Source organism: Pinus tabuliformis, chromosome 2_1, assembly GCF_031772625.1.
Source record: "Pinus tabuliformis cultivar Carrire ecotype Pingquan chromosome 2_1, CPIR1, whole genome shotgun sequence".
Classification (NCBI taxonomy): Eukaryota; Viridiplantae; Streptophyta; class Pinopsida; order Pinales; family Pinaceae; genus Pinus; species Pinus tabuliformis.
In genome coordinates this window covers 48,562,015-48,577,182 of record NC_142299.1, presented here as the reverse complement: position 1 = coordinate 48,577,182, position 15,168 = coordinate 48,562,015, and the positions used below count along the sequence as shown (strand labels likewise).

At 38.1% G+C, this 15,168-nt stretch overlaps 1 protein-coding gene across 2 annotated transcripts in view; it reads right to left on the bottom strand.

The window, feature by feature from the left end:
- The window catches only part of LOC149198723 (glutamate receptor 3.2-like), a 140,168-nt gene extending 126,646 nt beyond the window's left edge, over positions 1-13,522 (bottom strand). The window contains exon 1 of one of the 2 annotated variants that reach the window (XM_089402133.1): positions 12,115-13,522. In XM_089402133.1, the coding sequence (XP_089258259.1) occupies positions 12,115-12,388 (274 nt within the window). In that variant the 5' untranslated portion in view covers positions 12,389-13,522. The remainder of the gene's footprint in view (positions 1-12,114) is intronic. The other variant, XM_089402136.1, reaches the window with a different exon arrangement.
- Between the last annotated feature and the right edge of the window lie 1,646 nt (positions 13,523-15,168).

The following is a 15,168-nucleotide window of genomic DNA, read 5'->3' as shown; positions in this document are numbered from 1 at the left end:
ATACGCCGAACTAGGCTCGTAGGCCGATATATTTTCAGCAAACTTTACATCTCTTCTAATGATAACATTTTTGGACTTAAGTGGAATAAGTCTATATCCTTTGACATCTTCAGAATATCCAACAAAAATACATTTTTCACTCTTAGGTTCTAAAGATTTATGTTTCTCATCTAGAACATGGGCCCATGCTTCACTTCCAAAAACACGAAAGTGACTTACATCTGGTTTAATTGAGCTCCATGCTTCTTCTGGAGTGATATTCTTTAAAACCTTAGTAGGAGTGCGATTTATTATGTAATGTGCACAGTTAATTGCTTCTGCCCAATAATTAAGACTAAGTCCTTTAGATTGAAGCATACAATTAGCCATTTCCTTTAAGGTGCGATTCTTCCTTTCAGCTACACCATTTTGTTGTGGAGTATATGGAACAGTATGTTGCATTTAAATTCCATTCTCAGTGCAAAAGTTGATGAATTTGTTGTTAACATATTCTCCGCCATTATCAGATCTTAGCTTAAGAATTTGATGTCCAGATTGTTTTTCAACAAAGGCCTTAAAGGCCAAGAACATGTTAAATACTTCACTCTTGAGTTTTAAGAAGTATACCCAAGTGCGTCTGGAGAAATCATCAATGAAAGTTAAGAAATACTTGTAGCCAAAGAACGAAACAACTGGAAGTGGACCACATAAATCACTGTGCACGAGCTTTAAAGGGGCTGAGGCGTGCCAAGAGGCACGTTTTTCAAAACTGTCCTGATGATGTTTTCCGAGTACACATCCGGAACAAACACCATCTCTGCAAGATACCATTGGAAGACCTGTCACCATATTTTCTTTACATAGATTCTGAAGAGAGCGATAGTTTAAGTGACCAAATCGCTCATGCCAAAGTTTGCTCACTTCATTATTATGAGCAACAAATACTAAGGGAAGATTTGATGACCCAAAGTTGTGAAACTTATACAACCTTGTAGAATCATCAGCAATGCCAGTAGCTAAAATCTGTCTAGGATCTCTTAGGTCCTTAATTACAACATCGTGAGGTGAAAATTCAACGATTTTACCTTCACCTGAATGAGTTATCTGATATACAGATAGAAGGTTGCAGGATAAGGTTGGAACACATAATACATCATTAAACTGACCATTGTCTAGATGAACAGTTCCAGTCCCTACAACACTACCACCAACATATATATTTTTGGTGTTACAATCATTTAAAGAAGAAAACATGGCTTTGGTTTTGGCCATGTGATAAGAAGCTCCGGAATCAATGAGCCACTCATGAAAATGAGAAGAAGAAGATACATTTAGTGCATAGCCAGACCGAGATGCTTGACAACCACATGCAGAAAGTGCCATTCCTGAAGATGAAGTTGAAGTTGAAGAGTGCTCCAAATGGATGTTATGCTTCTTCATTGCTGCTTCCAAGGCTTCCATCTTCTTAAAGCATTTGGATTCTAAGTGGCCATCTCGATTACAAAAGTTGCAATGTCTATCAGTCTTCTTCCCTTTGTTGTTATTTGTCTTATCATTTTGTTGAAATGATTTTTCATTTTGAGGCTGAAATTGCTTAGGACCCTTGTTTGGTTTAGGACCATTCCTTTTAGGATACAACTTCTTAGGATTCTTTGGATTTGGTTGCTGTTGGGCGGCTAATGCTTTCTTAGAAGAGTTTCCAAGAGTAAGAAGACCAAGGTGTAAGAGTTTTTCTTGTTCTCTTATTAAAGAATCACAAAAAGAATCAAAGGAAGGGGACTTGTAGTCTTGTCCTTGAGAAATGAAGGCTTCTCTTGTAGAATGGAAGGTGGAAACAAACACAGAGTAGGCTGGTCCCAGCGTAGTAAGAATGGAATAGATAAGGTTACTATCTTCTTTCTTAACCTTAACACCTTCCAAGAGAAGTCTAAGGGTCTTGAACTTGGACAAAAAATCTTCAATGCAAGAAAAATTATTGGGGTCCAATGTAAGCAACTCATTTTCAAGTTGATGGGCTCTAAGTTCATTTTTTATTCCAAAAACTTTAGTAAGTTGTTTCAATGCTTCATCAGGAGTATCAAGTTCTGCAATATGGAATCTAAGATCTGGAGAAATAGACATCCCTATCAACCCACGTGCTTGATCTTGCCTATTTTCCCATTTAGCTGCCTTATCTTCATCTTTCGGTTTGGTTTCTTGGCTTGAGGCTATTCTGTAGAGACCTTTACTTCTAAGTAAATCCACAATGTAGGACCACCATTGGAAGTAGTTGGTGCTGTCAAGAATAACTTGGCATGGACTTTCCATTTTAACAGAAATTGAAGCTATAGATGTTGAAACTAAGTGTTGCAATGGAAAGATCTCGAAAAATTAGGCTGTTTCAAAAAAAACGGTTCTGAAAACGGCTTCTGGATGAAGAAGTTATGGCTTTTTGAAGAAAATTTGATGAAGATGCCGACGAAGTGCGGGAATGTGCGGAAATGAAAAATCCGCCCCCACAAAAAGGAGACTTGAACTCAAGACCTCTACTCTCATAAATTAGCTTTGGACCAAGTGAGCTATACAAAAAGTTTGAGAGAGAGAGAGAGAGGGGGGGGGTTGAAGCTTTGGGTTGCGTGCTTGCTTTGAGAAAGCTCTTTTTCCCTACAAAACAAAAAACACAAAACCCAACACGGACATACAAAAAAACGAACCTTACGGCTCGAAGTTAGCTTTAGCCGGAAACTAAATATTTTCCTCAATGTTTCTGATTTTCCGAGATCACACTAAGGTGCAGCGGAAAAGAGCATACGCATGAGAAAAATCCTTCCTTTCTGTTTCTAATTTGCCCAGATTGCACAGAGTCGCGGGGCAAAGAGCATACGCAGAAATGAAAGGTATAGATCCGGTAATAAAAAAGGCTAAATAAACCGAAACCGAAATAAACAGAGAGAAAATAACTGTAAACTGCAAATAAACACTGTATACCTCCAGATCTTAAAAATGACGTAGCTAGGGCTACCGGAAACCTTTTCGCGTGAAACGAAAGGGGTTCCTCACTGGAACAGATGCTCCCAACACAATAGAGCAGTCCTCTCGGCCCGAAAGTAGTCAGAAACAGTAGATCTAGGAAACGACAGTCGGATGCAGTTCTACCGGCTTCAGATTTGGATCACCAACGGACGCGGCCCTCAAATAGCTCTGATACCATGTAGGAATTTACAGGGTAAGTTCCTCAGATAGAACACCAAAGGACACCGCTCACAAACAGATCACAGATCAATACACCAGTACTTTTGACGTGGTTAAAACCCTCAAAGAGGGAAACAGTCCACGGCCTGAGCCAACGTGGCCACTTCAGGCAATTTATTAATAAAAGAATGAAAATTTACATAAGCTTCTCTCATGGACCGGTTCACCTACAAATGACCCTCCATGCTCTTTAAATAGAGATCATGGACCAATCGGGTGTTAAGCCACGGATCAAGTGTCGGTAATACCGAGGAGAGAATGAACCGTCGGATCACTACATATCGTGACCGTCGGATTGTAAGTTACAAAATGTACATAGTAAAGAAACACACTTTACCTAACTCTATACTAGACCAAGTTATACTTAACTATTTCCTATGTGTCGGAATATCCTAACATACATGACATAGATCTGCTGAGATTATTTACATCATATACATGCAAAATGGGTTTACATTATAACATGATAATCAAGCTGATGATGATAGCTGAACGACACGGACACATCGATCAAGCGCTATCCCTTTTGTGAAAAAAGAGGGTGTACTGCTATGGGTCATTGACACATAGTGGTCAACAATGTCCAAATGAGGTTCACTTGACTTATATTTATAGGCTTCCAAAAGTGTCCAATTTCTCTTTAAAACAGACCTACCCTTTTGTGCACATGTGGGTCTCCATATTAAAAATATATTTTTCCTTAACCAAATTAAATTATTCCAAGGGATAGGTGGGATCTTTCTTGATGAGAAAGATTGTCCAACCTGCCGACCTGCCCTTTTGTGCACATGTGGGTTTCCATATTAAAAATATATTTTTCCTTAACCAAATTAAATTATTCCAAGGGCTAGGTGGGATATTTCTTGATGAGAAAAATTGTCCAAAGAAGAGAATTTGTCCCTGAGCTTCCAAATTAACACAGGTGGTTCATCACACATGCACCAGAGATCCCTTGAGGGATGGCTTAACACATTTCCAGCAGATTAGAGAGGATGTGTAGTCCAGCTTCAAGAGCACATATCACACTACATCCACAATGTTTCCCTTCATGAGATGAGAATTGGACTTTGAGGAGACAAGAAGCCTCTTGCCTCACCTCCAAATGCTAGAACGTTGAGCTAAGAAGCCAAGGCGTTGGCTTGATTGATGTTGTGCCCAAATGGATCCAAGATGGTCCCATGTTGGCCTTGAACTTGCTTGATGGATGTGCTTTGTTCCAAAACCAAAATGATGATGGAGACAACTTGAGATGCTTTAGGAGAGCTAGTACACCTTTTTTTTATGCCAACCCTTGATCCTAGAGTTGCCACGTCACCCATGCAATTTGATGATGTCCCTTGGAGTGAAGAGCACTCTTGGACCCACTTTGTTAGTTGTTTGAGGGGGATGCCCATTTGTGGAGAATGACATCATAATGGAGAGATTTTCTTCCCACACATGGAGTATTTATATCATTTTTATTATGATTTATCAGTCATAAATCTATATTTAAGTCGATTTGTGACCTACTATCCTAGTTGAACATTTCAAGCAAGCTTTTAGGTATTTTTCATTGTAAATTAATTAAAAATGACATAAGTCATTTTCATTGGATCATCATCACACACACTCATCACTCTTCTCTTGAGTGAGTGTGCACTAGCTCTTTTCTCCTTTTCTCTTGGACGTAATGGATGAATAGTGGTACAAATTGTCTTAGGGAGGATATTTTTGCACAGAGTGATTATCTTGTGAATTGATGAAGCAATTCTTGCTTGAATTGTGTGAGTTTAATGGTATTTTCTTCCATTTTGCAAGATATTTTCTGAAATTAGGGTTTATCTTGTGCCATATTAAAAAGTGAAGTAGCTTTTATGCTCTTGTTTATATGTGATTTTATCTTGTGCCATATTAAAAAGTGCAGTAGCTTTTATGCTCTTGTTTCTATGTGATTATCTAGAAATTTGTCATTCAAGATTCCATTAAAGGAACTTTTTTTCATGCACCCTTTGACTTTATATCTCCTATGAAAGAAGTTGTTAGGGTTTCTAAGATAAGCAAATTAGGCTTCCACCCTCTCTATCCAAGTCCTTCCATCATTGACCTCACCCTAATTGACCCATCACTCAATTGAATAAAGGCACTAGTTTAGTTGTGGGATCACCTTTTAAAATTTCTCTATGTTCTTTATTTTTTAGTAAATAGGGTTTGGCTAAAATTTGCACTTTATAGCATTTTATGTCCCTATATGTCATTGTCCTTTGTTAGTTTTTGTAGCATCACGCAGGTGTTCTAGTCTCGACTTTGTTCAGAGAGGCTAAGGAACATAAGATCTCCAAAACTCAGAGAAAAAAATCCAGGAGAAAACACCTAGAGATGGCCCAATTAAGTTAATTAATCAATAATTAAATATTTCCTAAGTCTAACTTAGGAAAAGTGATTACTTAACAACAATTAATTGAGAAAAGTGAGATTTCTCTAGAAATTCACATGGATCGAGGTTAAAGATGATCTTATCCATTGATCAGGGTTTAATCATGGCATTTGGTGAGCCAACAAGAGATTATAAGAGCAACTCGATGGGTAGATGTAGAACATACTTGAGGGGTTGAGTTCCTTGGCAGATCGAGCTATCCAATAGCAACAACTAAGCAAGGAAGAAGATTTAGAGCAAGAAGGGACGCAAAGGCTGAGAGGAAGCAGTAGAAGTGATTCAGGAGGAAGTTTCCAGTTCCAAAGAGGCAACAACAAGAGGCAGAGTTATTCCACAGTGAGGTTGCGCAAGCAACGTCAGTGAGCAGTTCGATTTAGCTGAGGAGGGGTTGATTCAAGTTCTAGGGGCCAGGATAATTTCCCAGAGGGCCAGAGAGTCACTTCCAGCAGCAATGGCAGGCAGGACGGCTTGATCAGAGGCAGTTTCAGGGCACACGTGTGAGGGTCTGCGCAAGCAGTTCGCAGAGGACGTGTGCAAGGGTTTGAACGACCAGTTTTTCTAGGGCAAGTTGTGCCAAGATTGCTCATGGAGAAGGGAAAAATCCCCTCAATAATTTTTGTCAAATATTCTTGTTGTGGATTGCTAAGTTTGGCATCCAGATTATACTAAAAAAATTCACTGCTACATAATAATAATAAAACTCTCATCTGTTGCATCAATTTTCCCACATTGGATTTTTTCAAGGACATTTGTCCAAAAATAACGGTGTCATTTTTATTGTGTGTGCTCTATATTTCTCAGTTCCAGCATTTTATTTTCCACTACGTTTTTATGGTTAAAATTGAAGTTGTGATTTTGTTCGTTGTTTGTCGTAGCAAATAAACTGCACTTAATATTAATTAGTTAGAAGAATAATTTCCAATTGCTACAATAGAATTGAAAATTTCGCATCCTTTAGGTGTAAATTACATTTATTAATATTGTAGAAGCAAAATCTAGCATGCTACAAGAAATCTAGCATGATCCTTTTTTAGACACTTGAGGCCATTTAGAGCCTCTTTGTTGATGTATTTTTGGTTCAAAGATGGATTGCACTCGATGTTGTTTTGGTTATATGCACTAGTTGTATGATTGAATTTATATCATCATCGTGTAAATGTTTTATTTTCTAAATTGAATAGTTGTCTATATTTCATTTGTTATATGTAATTCACTAATTTGTTTTATATATATCTACAAAACGTGTCCTCCGTGTCCTATTCAGAGGGTCATTGTGTCACATATCGGATAGTCATATTTTTGTGTCCTCGCTGTCTCGTGTCATCATGTCATGTGACTTAGGTGGAAAGTGTACTTGAACATTTGTAACTCTTATCTTGGCCTTCAAGGCTTTGTCGATACCTTATCCCATAAACATTAGACCCTTATCACTATTGAACCCTCCTTTATTGAAGACATTTATAGGTGATTTATCTGCAAGCTGCCTAGAGAGCCATTTGGCTTGAGTCATCTAACCTCTAAGTCTTGCCAAGGAAGCCTCACTTATGGGGATATGTTAATTTTAGGTATGTTCTATGCTAGAGCAATTTATTTCAATTTCTTTTCCACATTAGCAATCACATCAACATAAAGTAAACTGCAGATAGAACATAAATATAAATCGCAGAAGACAAGAGGACACAAGATGTGGCACTAGCCAGGCACAAACCCCAATGTGGGGAAACCCTTGATCAATTCTTCTTATATGTTCTTCAATAGTTCAGCAGAGAGAGAGAGATAGTACATTTACAATAGAATTCAATCACTTTGACTTTTGATATCGTCATGAGATCAGTTGAAGACATATTGCTTCAACTGATTCTCTAAGGTGACTCGTTCACCTATCATAGTGTTGCATCTCGTCTATTTTCTACACATTACCATGTGACACCTTGTTGTACTGTCACATGTGTTGAACCTTGATGACTGAGCTGCTCTCATCTTCATGCTGCATCTTCCATGGTCTTATTCATCATCAAGCTGCCCATGCTCATGATCTCATTCATCATTATGCTGCCCATGCTCATATCATCATGCATCATTATGCTTCCCATGCTCATATCATCATGCTGCTTATTATGTTGCCCATGATCTCATACATCATGTTGCCTTCCTTCGGAGATAGATGCTCCAGCTGTTTCGGCAGTTCCCGGTAGCTCCGGCTTTTCCGGCAGTTCCCGGTAGCTCCGGCTTTTCCGGCAGTTCCCGGTAGCTCCGGCTTTTCCGGCAGTTCCGGAAGTACAGATTGACTTGCGTGGTCTAGAAGATCTCTTCTTTGTAGGTTCATCTGAACCTCCTCTGAAAGCCGCAACTTTTGGTGGTGGAATGAAGTCAATCCAACGAACGGTTTGCAAGATATCCACTGCCCTAGTTTGAAGCCGAAAACTGCTGAAACTGAAGCTGCAACTGCAGAAGTAAAGATTGACCTGCGTGGCCTAGAAGATCTCCTCATCTGAACTGCGTTGTAGGTTCATCTGAACCTCCTCTGGAAGCCGAAACTTTTGGTGGTGGAATGAAGTCAATCCGACGGTCGGTTTGTGAGATATCGTCTGCGAAGCCGCTAATGCTGATGCTGCTGATCTAGGGTTTGCTACTGCTGATATGAATCAGATTTATTATACTATTTCTCTCTGCTGAATTATTGAAGATAAAAGAAGATTTGATCAAAGGGTTTCCCCACACATTGTGGGGTTTGTCCCTGGCTAGCCGCCACATCTTGTGTCTCTTGTCTTGGCTTGTTTTCTGTCAATTGTTTAATGTTCTATTTGCACTTTACTTTATGTACATGTGATTGCTAATCTATGGAATATAATAAGAAAAAGAAGTAAACTGTTATAAGCATAGAACATACCATAACTTAACATGTATACATGAGATTCCCGTTCATGAATCTCAAACTCCACGGGTTGTTCCAAACCTATGGACCTGCTACATGAGGGGAATGGTCCCCTTGTAAGATTTTCCTTCGATACATCTCAGACATGTACCTTCATGCTCTTTTTGAATTCAGGCATCCCGGTCACCATCTAACTCACAGACCTCCAGTGCTGAGTCAATGGACATGGTCCCCAGTGGACTTGATACAACCCTGAACTCTAAAACATCTTTGAAAAATCTATTTTCAAACACGTACCTTTCCATCGATGAGTGCCACCCTGAAACCTTAAACTTCCATTTTCGAGATGGACACTAGGTTCTTCTTGTGATCAGGTACATAAAAAAGATTTTGGGGTTCCTTGCTTTCTTTGAAGAGTCGACCATTTCCTTGATGACCTGCATTACTTATCATTCCTCTGATCATTGAAGATGTCCCAGGAATGACTGTTATCTTCATCAAGAGATGTGTCTCTGCTATTCAGACACTCCTTTGCATGACGGCCAAACTTATTGCAATCAAGGCATCTGCCTTTCCTTCCACCCTTAGATCTGAACTTCCCAATGAAGTGATATTCCGCTATGCCATTCTGATAATATTCTCTGCTTCCACTTCACCCTTAGCGAACTTAGAAGAGAGATGTGGAACTCATTGATCCTTTTGTCTTGTCCCTATTGTCTTTGGTGATTGCTCTTTCACTCTTGCTTGGGCATTGTCTTCACCTCAGCTCTGATTCCAAGTTAATTTTAGGTATGTTCTATGCTAGAACAATTTATTTCAATTTCTTTTCCACATTAGCAATCACATCAGCATAAAGTAAACTGCGGATAGAACATAAATATAAATCGCAGAAGACAAGCCAAGACAAGAGGACACAAGATGTGGCGCTAGCCAAGGACAAGCCCCAATGTGGGGAAACCCTTGATCAATTCTTCTTATATGTTCTTCAATAGTTCAGCACAGAGAGAGAGAGAGTACATTTACAATAGAAGTCAATCACTTTGACTTTTGATATCGTCATGAGATCAGTTGAAGACATATTGCTTTAACTGATTCTCTAAGGTGACTCGTTCACCTATCATACTGTTGCATCTCGTCTATTTGTTGCACATTACCGTGTGACACATTGTTGTACTGTCACATGTGTTGAACCTTGATGACTGAGCTGCTCTCATCATCACGCTGCCCATGCTCATGATCTCATTCATCATTATGCTGCTCATGCTCATATCATCATGCATCATTATGCTGCCCATGCTCATATAATCATGCATCATTATGCTACCCATGCTCATATCATCATGCTGCTTATTATGCTGCCCATGATCTCATACATCATGCTGCCTTCCTTCGGAGACAGATGCTCCGACTGTTTCGGCAATTCCCGGTAGTTCTGGCTTTTCCGGCAGTTCCGGCTTTTCCCGCAGTTCCGACAATTCTGGCATTTCCGACATTTCCAACTTTTCCGGCTTTTCTGGTATTTCCGGCTTTTCCGGCGTTTCCAGATTTTCTGGCAGTTCCGGCTTTTCCAGCAATTCAGGATTTTCTGGCAATTCTGGATTTTCCGGCTTTTCCGGCAGTTCCGGCTTTTCCAACTTTTCCGACTTTTCCGGCAGTTCCGGCTTTTCCAACTTTTCCGGCTTTTCCAGTAGTTGCAGCTTTTCCAGCTATTCTGACTTTTCCGACAGTTCTGACTTTTCCGGCTTTTCCGACTTTTTAGCAGTTCCAGCTTTTCCGACTTGCCGGCAGTTCCCGCTTTTCTGGCTTTTCCGGCTATTCCGACAGTTCCGGCTTTTCCGGCAGTTCTGACAGTTCCGGCATTTCCGGCTTTTCCGGTATTTCGGCTTTTCTGGCTTTTCCTTAGGATCTCTCCTCCTACTAAAACCCAAAGACAAGTAGAAAGAGGAAGAAATCCAAGTGTGTGTAGAAATGACTTGAAGTCCTCTTCTATTTATACTAAAACGTAGAGGTTGAATAGACATGACTGTTGGACTTCTGAACCTACATAAGTTGCTGGCCGACTTGACAATTTGTTTTATAACATAAATAAATTCATAACTTCATAAATACTTATCGGAATCGGATGATCTTTAGATCGATCCTACACCTCTCAATGAGAGGGATCCAATAAAAATATCAACTGCCATAAATAAGATGACCACATGGAGTTTGGCCCTAGTTGCCAATTTTAACAGAATAACATCCAACTACATATTAGCAAGAGAGAGGCCATTGAGGCGACAGTGATGGCTAATCTCTTTATTGCCATAAGACCTAGATTGCGTAGTGAGGCTTTGCACTAGGCCTGCTAGATTTTGCAGTAACAGGGCCTTTGGAGAATGGTTTTCCAAAACACATTTAAGGTCTAAGACCAATCACAATCTAATATGCTGACATCGAGCAATTTGATTCTTATCAAACACTTTTGGCGCGTTAAACATTACTCCTCAATTGGCCATGGCAATTCTAGACCGTTGATTGTGAACACCTCTCAACCGTCTGATCTAAGCATCAATTAAATTGTCAATTTGCTGCTCTTTTGACTCGAGACTAAGGATTTAGACATTTGGTTATGCGCCTAGTCAGCTGACCTTTCAGATTAAACCCTGCTTGACTAAGTCTTGAATTAAACTCATGTACAAATCAATTTTTTCTAATTTTTCAGACTTAAAATTAAGATTTTGATTAAAAAGAAACTCTGGAAAATTAGAGTTAACCAAGTAGTGGAAAACAGAAAATTAGACATGTTGCCCTTGTCGCTTATATTGGAAGGGGAAACTCTTATCTCTCTGCTGCAACATAGTAATGTAAGACTGTTTGATGTATCTTTTCTTTTTGCATTAATGAAATATATGACACATTTTTTCCAAGAAAAAACCAGAAAAATTGAAAAGTTGTAGATATCTCCAAATGCGTATAGAGAAGAAAAATAGAGCGTAAGAAATGACAATATGATTTAGATTGCTGTGTTGGCCTTTGTACTCTCTTTTAGAGAAAAGCTGAAACCAAAGAAAAACTAGCCCTAGCAATGAACAAGTTACTGTTTGGCCTTTAAATGAAACTTTAAATGTTGTGGTTTGCTACTTTCTTTGTTGTTTAGGGTTTTGATAAAGTTTGATAAAGAATGTAAAAAACAAGTAGGGGACATTTGTTAAATGGGAAGTTCCAATAATTTCAGTCTCAAATTATCAAATAGCCACACCTTCAAAGCTATGTTAGCATTTGAAAAGCATAGTTTAATTAATAGATGTTTTGGTCTTTTCTGTGGGAATCCAGTGATGCGATTTTGGGCAAGTTTGTGATTTCTTGCCGTTTAAAATGTGTTTTTGAATGCATAAATAGATCTAACATAGATTTAACGCATTGAAAAAGCCTAGAATACTTGAATTCTGCATATTACACAACTCAAACCTACAATTCTAAAAAAATCTCTATCAAATTTCAGGCAAAATTTGATAAGGAAAACATGCTCGGGAAAAGACCAAAACATCTATTAATTAGACTATGATCTAAAAAGACAAAACAAATCGAACAACTACAAAAAGTAAGAGGACCTTGTCATGGAAGCATCGCATACCTGCAGCCGTGCCAAAGAAGGCAGAGCAATTGGTGTTCATCATCGTGAGTACCAGCCGAGACCCATTAAGCACGCTCGAATTCCTATTCACATCCTCGACCGCCAACTCAATGGCTTTCTTTGCAACTTTCCCGATGGTGGAATCATATGCAACAAGCGCACCAATATTTACAACATCGGGTCTCTTAACAAGCCCTGCATTCTGTGCAGCAATACACCCGGGGAAAGATATATACAGGCTTAGCACCACAAAAGTCACAAGCTTCCAGTCCATTTCTAAGAGCACTGATACCTTACTCTTGACACTCTATTGAATGCCGAGGAATTGAAGCAAATGGGCTTCTGACAGCAGCCTAAATGTTCAACAATAATAAGGATAGGATTACAGGCTACAGCAATGCCTAATAAATATGATTGAGAGGTCTTCCGAGATTAATACACCAAGCTCTGAGATCAGATAAACCATGGTTAAATAAAGGCAAAGTGAAAATACTTTAGCTACATATTCTGATCTAGGAAGATAAGGGTAGCTTCCCAGATGGGTTTGGTATATGATCAGAAAAAGAGAGCTTTACATGACAGTGTTTTCAAGACAACCAAAGACGTAAATATGAGAATTCATTTGCATGAGGTTTGAAAGCACAAGCAGTAGGAATTAAGCTTTAATGGCTGGAAATTCGATCCTTCTTCAGTATATTTTTTAATCTTAAATCGCCTTTAACTCTGAAATTTGAAATATGGGTAATTTCCAGGAGGTAGAGAAGGCAATGGGAAGCTGGCAATCAAGTAAACTGTTCATTAAAGGCGGGTGGAATACAGAGAGAACCTTGCACGATGTGGAGACCAAAGCTAAATCTAAGGTTAGCAATCCTCTGGATCCCTGGCTTTGACAAAATGCCATTGGACGTAGACGCATCGCTGTTGTACAATTAGATTCCCAAATATCGTATTCAAACTTCAGATCACATTGCCTTGCTCTCGACTTTTTACTCTGGACTGGAATCGACGTTTACTTTGAACAGACTACAAACTCTAAACAATTCAGTGTTGCTATTTGTGACGAATGAATTTGAGGGAAAAATGTGAAACATGTTTATTGGTGGGAAGAAGATATTTGGTCATAAAAAATGGTGCCAGTGAGCCATATCTTTATCACAGTACCAAAATCTCGAACCAACAAATAAGATGGTGAGCCATATCCGAACGCATTGCCAAATCTTAAAAAATTATGAAAAACCAAAACAACATCCACTTGACTGATAGAATCTCACTGAGCCCACCATCAATCCACCAGTCATGTCCTCCTAGAATATTGAACGTGACATTCAGCAACATCCATAATCTTGTGCACTTCCATGGGATGGGCATCGAGTGAAAGCCAAACTCGTCGCATCTGGCAACATCCACATTCCTGTACATTGCTCACATCATGGTTTTTTGGATGTGAAAGTCAAGTTATTCAAGATCAGGCAAATATTCACGTTTTTGCGTTTTCCACGCGATGATTGTCCGGATGTTTTATATATTGTTTTTGTTTTAGTTTAAAAAAAATGATTTTCAATTAGTGTTGAAATTTCTAAATGGATTTTATAAGGTTTATTAAAATTTTGAAAAAATTAAATATTTTGAAATTCTATAATTTCTAAATAGATTTTATAAAGTTTATTAAAATTTTGAAAAAATTAAATATTTTGAAATTCTACTTTTTATTGATTCATTTACATGAAATGACTTATTTCATTGTATTTTAAATTGAGAAAAAATATATATATATATATATATATATATATATTTTAAAATAAAAGATCAAAAATTTTTTATATGCAACTTAATGTCATTACATTTAATAAAAAGTATATTAAATCTAAATATTTATGAAAATGAATTGTCATTATGTGAAGTATCAAACCAAGTGTCATAATATTTAATAAAGAGTACATCTATCAAATTTATTTTAATATTTATTTTTACTACATAATTGTAACATCTTTAGGATAGCGGTAACAATTATTTTATTTTGTTGGTAAACGGGACCCAATAACATTTTGGATGGATAATTTAAATGGTAATAATATTGTTTTTCTTTTTATATATATTATGAAATTTCAAAATTCAAGAAGGGAGACCTGAAACGAATTCCAACCTCAAGGCAGTTAGGAATAGTTAAAACAGTTATACTTTTCTTTCTTGGAGATAAAAGGAGATCTCAATGGAAAGAAAGGTGTTCAGTCTGTTTTGGAAAAGAAGCGGAAGTGAAGTAACAGAAGGAGCATCCAGAGCTGGACTTGATCTAGTGGATAACCTCGTTATGGAAAGAAATCACAGGTTGGAAGATTGCACTGTAGTCTTGAGGTCAGTAGCCTGATTTAAGAATAACTAGAACTGTTGCATGTTGTTCTAGAGTGGAAGCTCGAGGGTAGAAGAGGACGTTATTTCCCTTCTTACGGTTGGGTGGAGAAGGTCTCACCCTGTTGAATTCAAGGAAATTTCAGAGAATAGATAAGTATCTAGGATTGGTCTTTAACCTATACTTTTTCATGGATGAGTACTTACTAAAGTTAAGGTTGAAACTGCGTCAATAAATTCTAGAATTTATATCTTGTTGGTGTTTATAAGTTGAAAGTGATTGGTAAATGTTTTAAGTTTTGTTTTACATTCTGTAGTTGCAGACTCGTAGGAAAATGGGGCAATATTTAGTGTTGGTGTAAACATTGCCTTAGGAAGTAAAGGGGATAAATGAAGGAATGGAAATTAATAAACCCCGCAACCAACTAGGACAACAAATGGGGAAATATTGTTAGAGCTTGGAACCAAGAAAACAGTAAACCCAAAAAACAATAATACAAGGAATTTGAACCAGAAAACAACTAAAGCATACAAGTATGTTGCATGTAATATAACCCTGAGAAGTAACTGAATATCATAAATGTAGTGTTGTTGTGTTTGATGAACCCAGGGTTTTATTAAAACAAAGGGGTAATTTTGAAAACATTCTGACAATGCACGGGATCATAACAAGGGGTTAGGACCGACTCAGTTTAGTCCCCTACATAA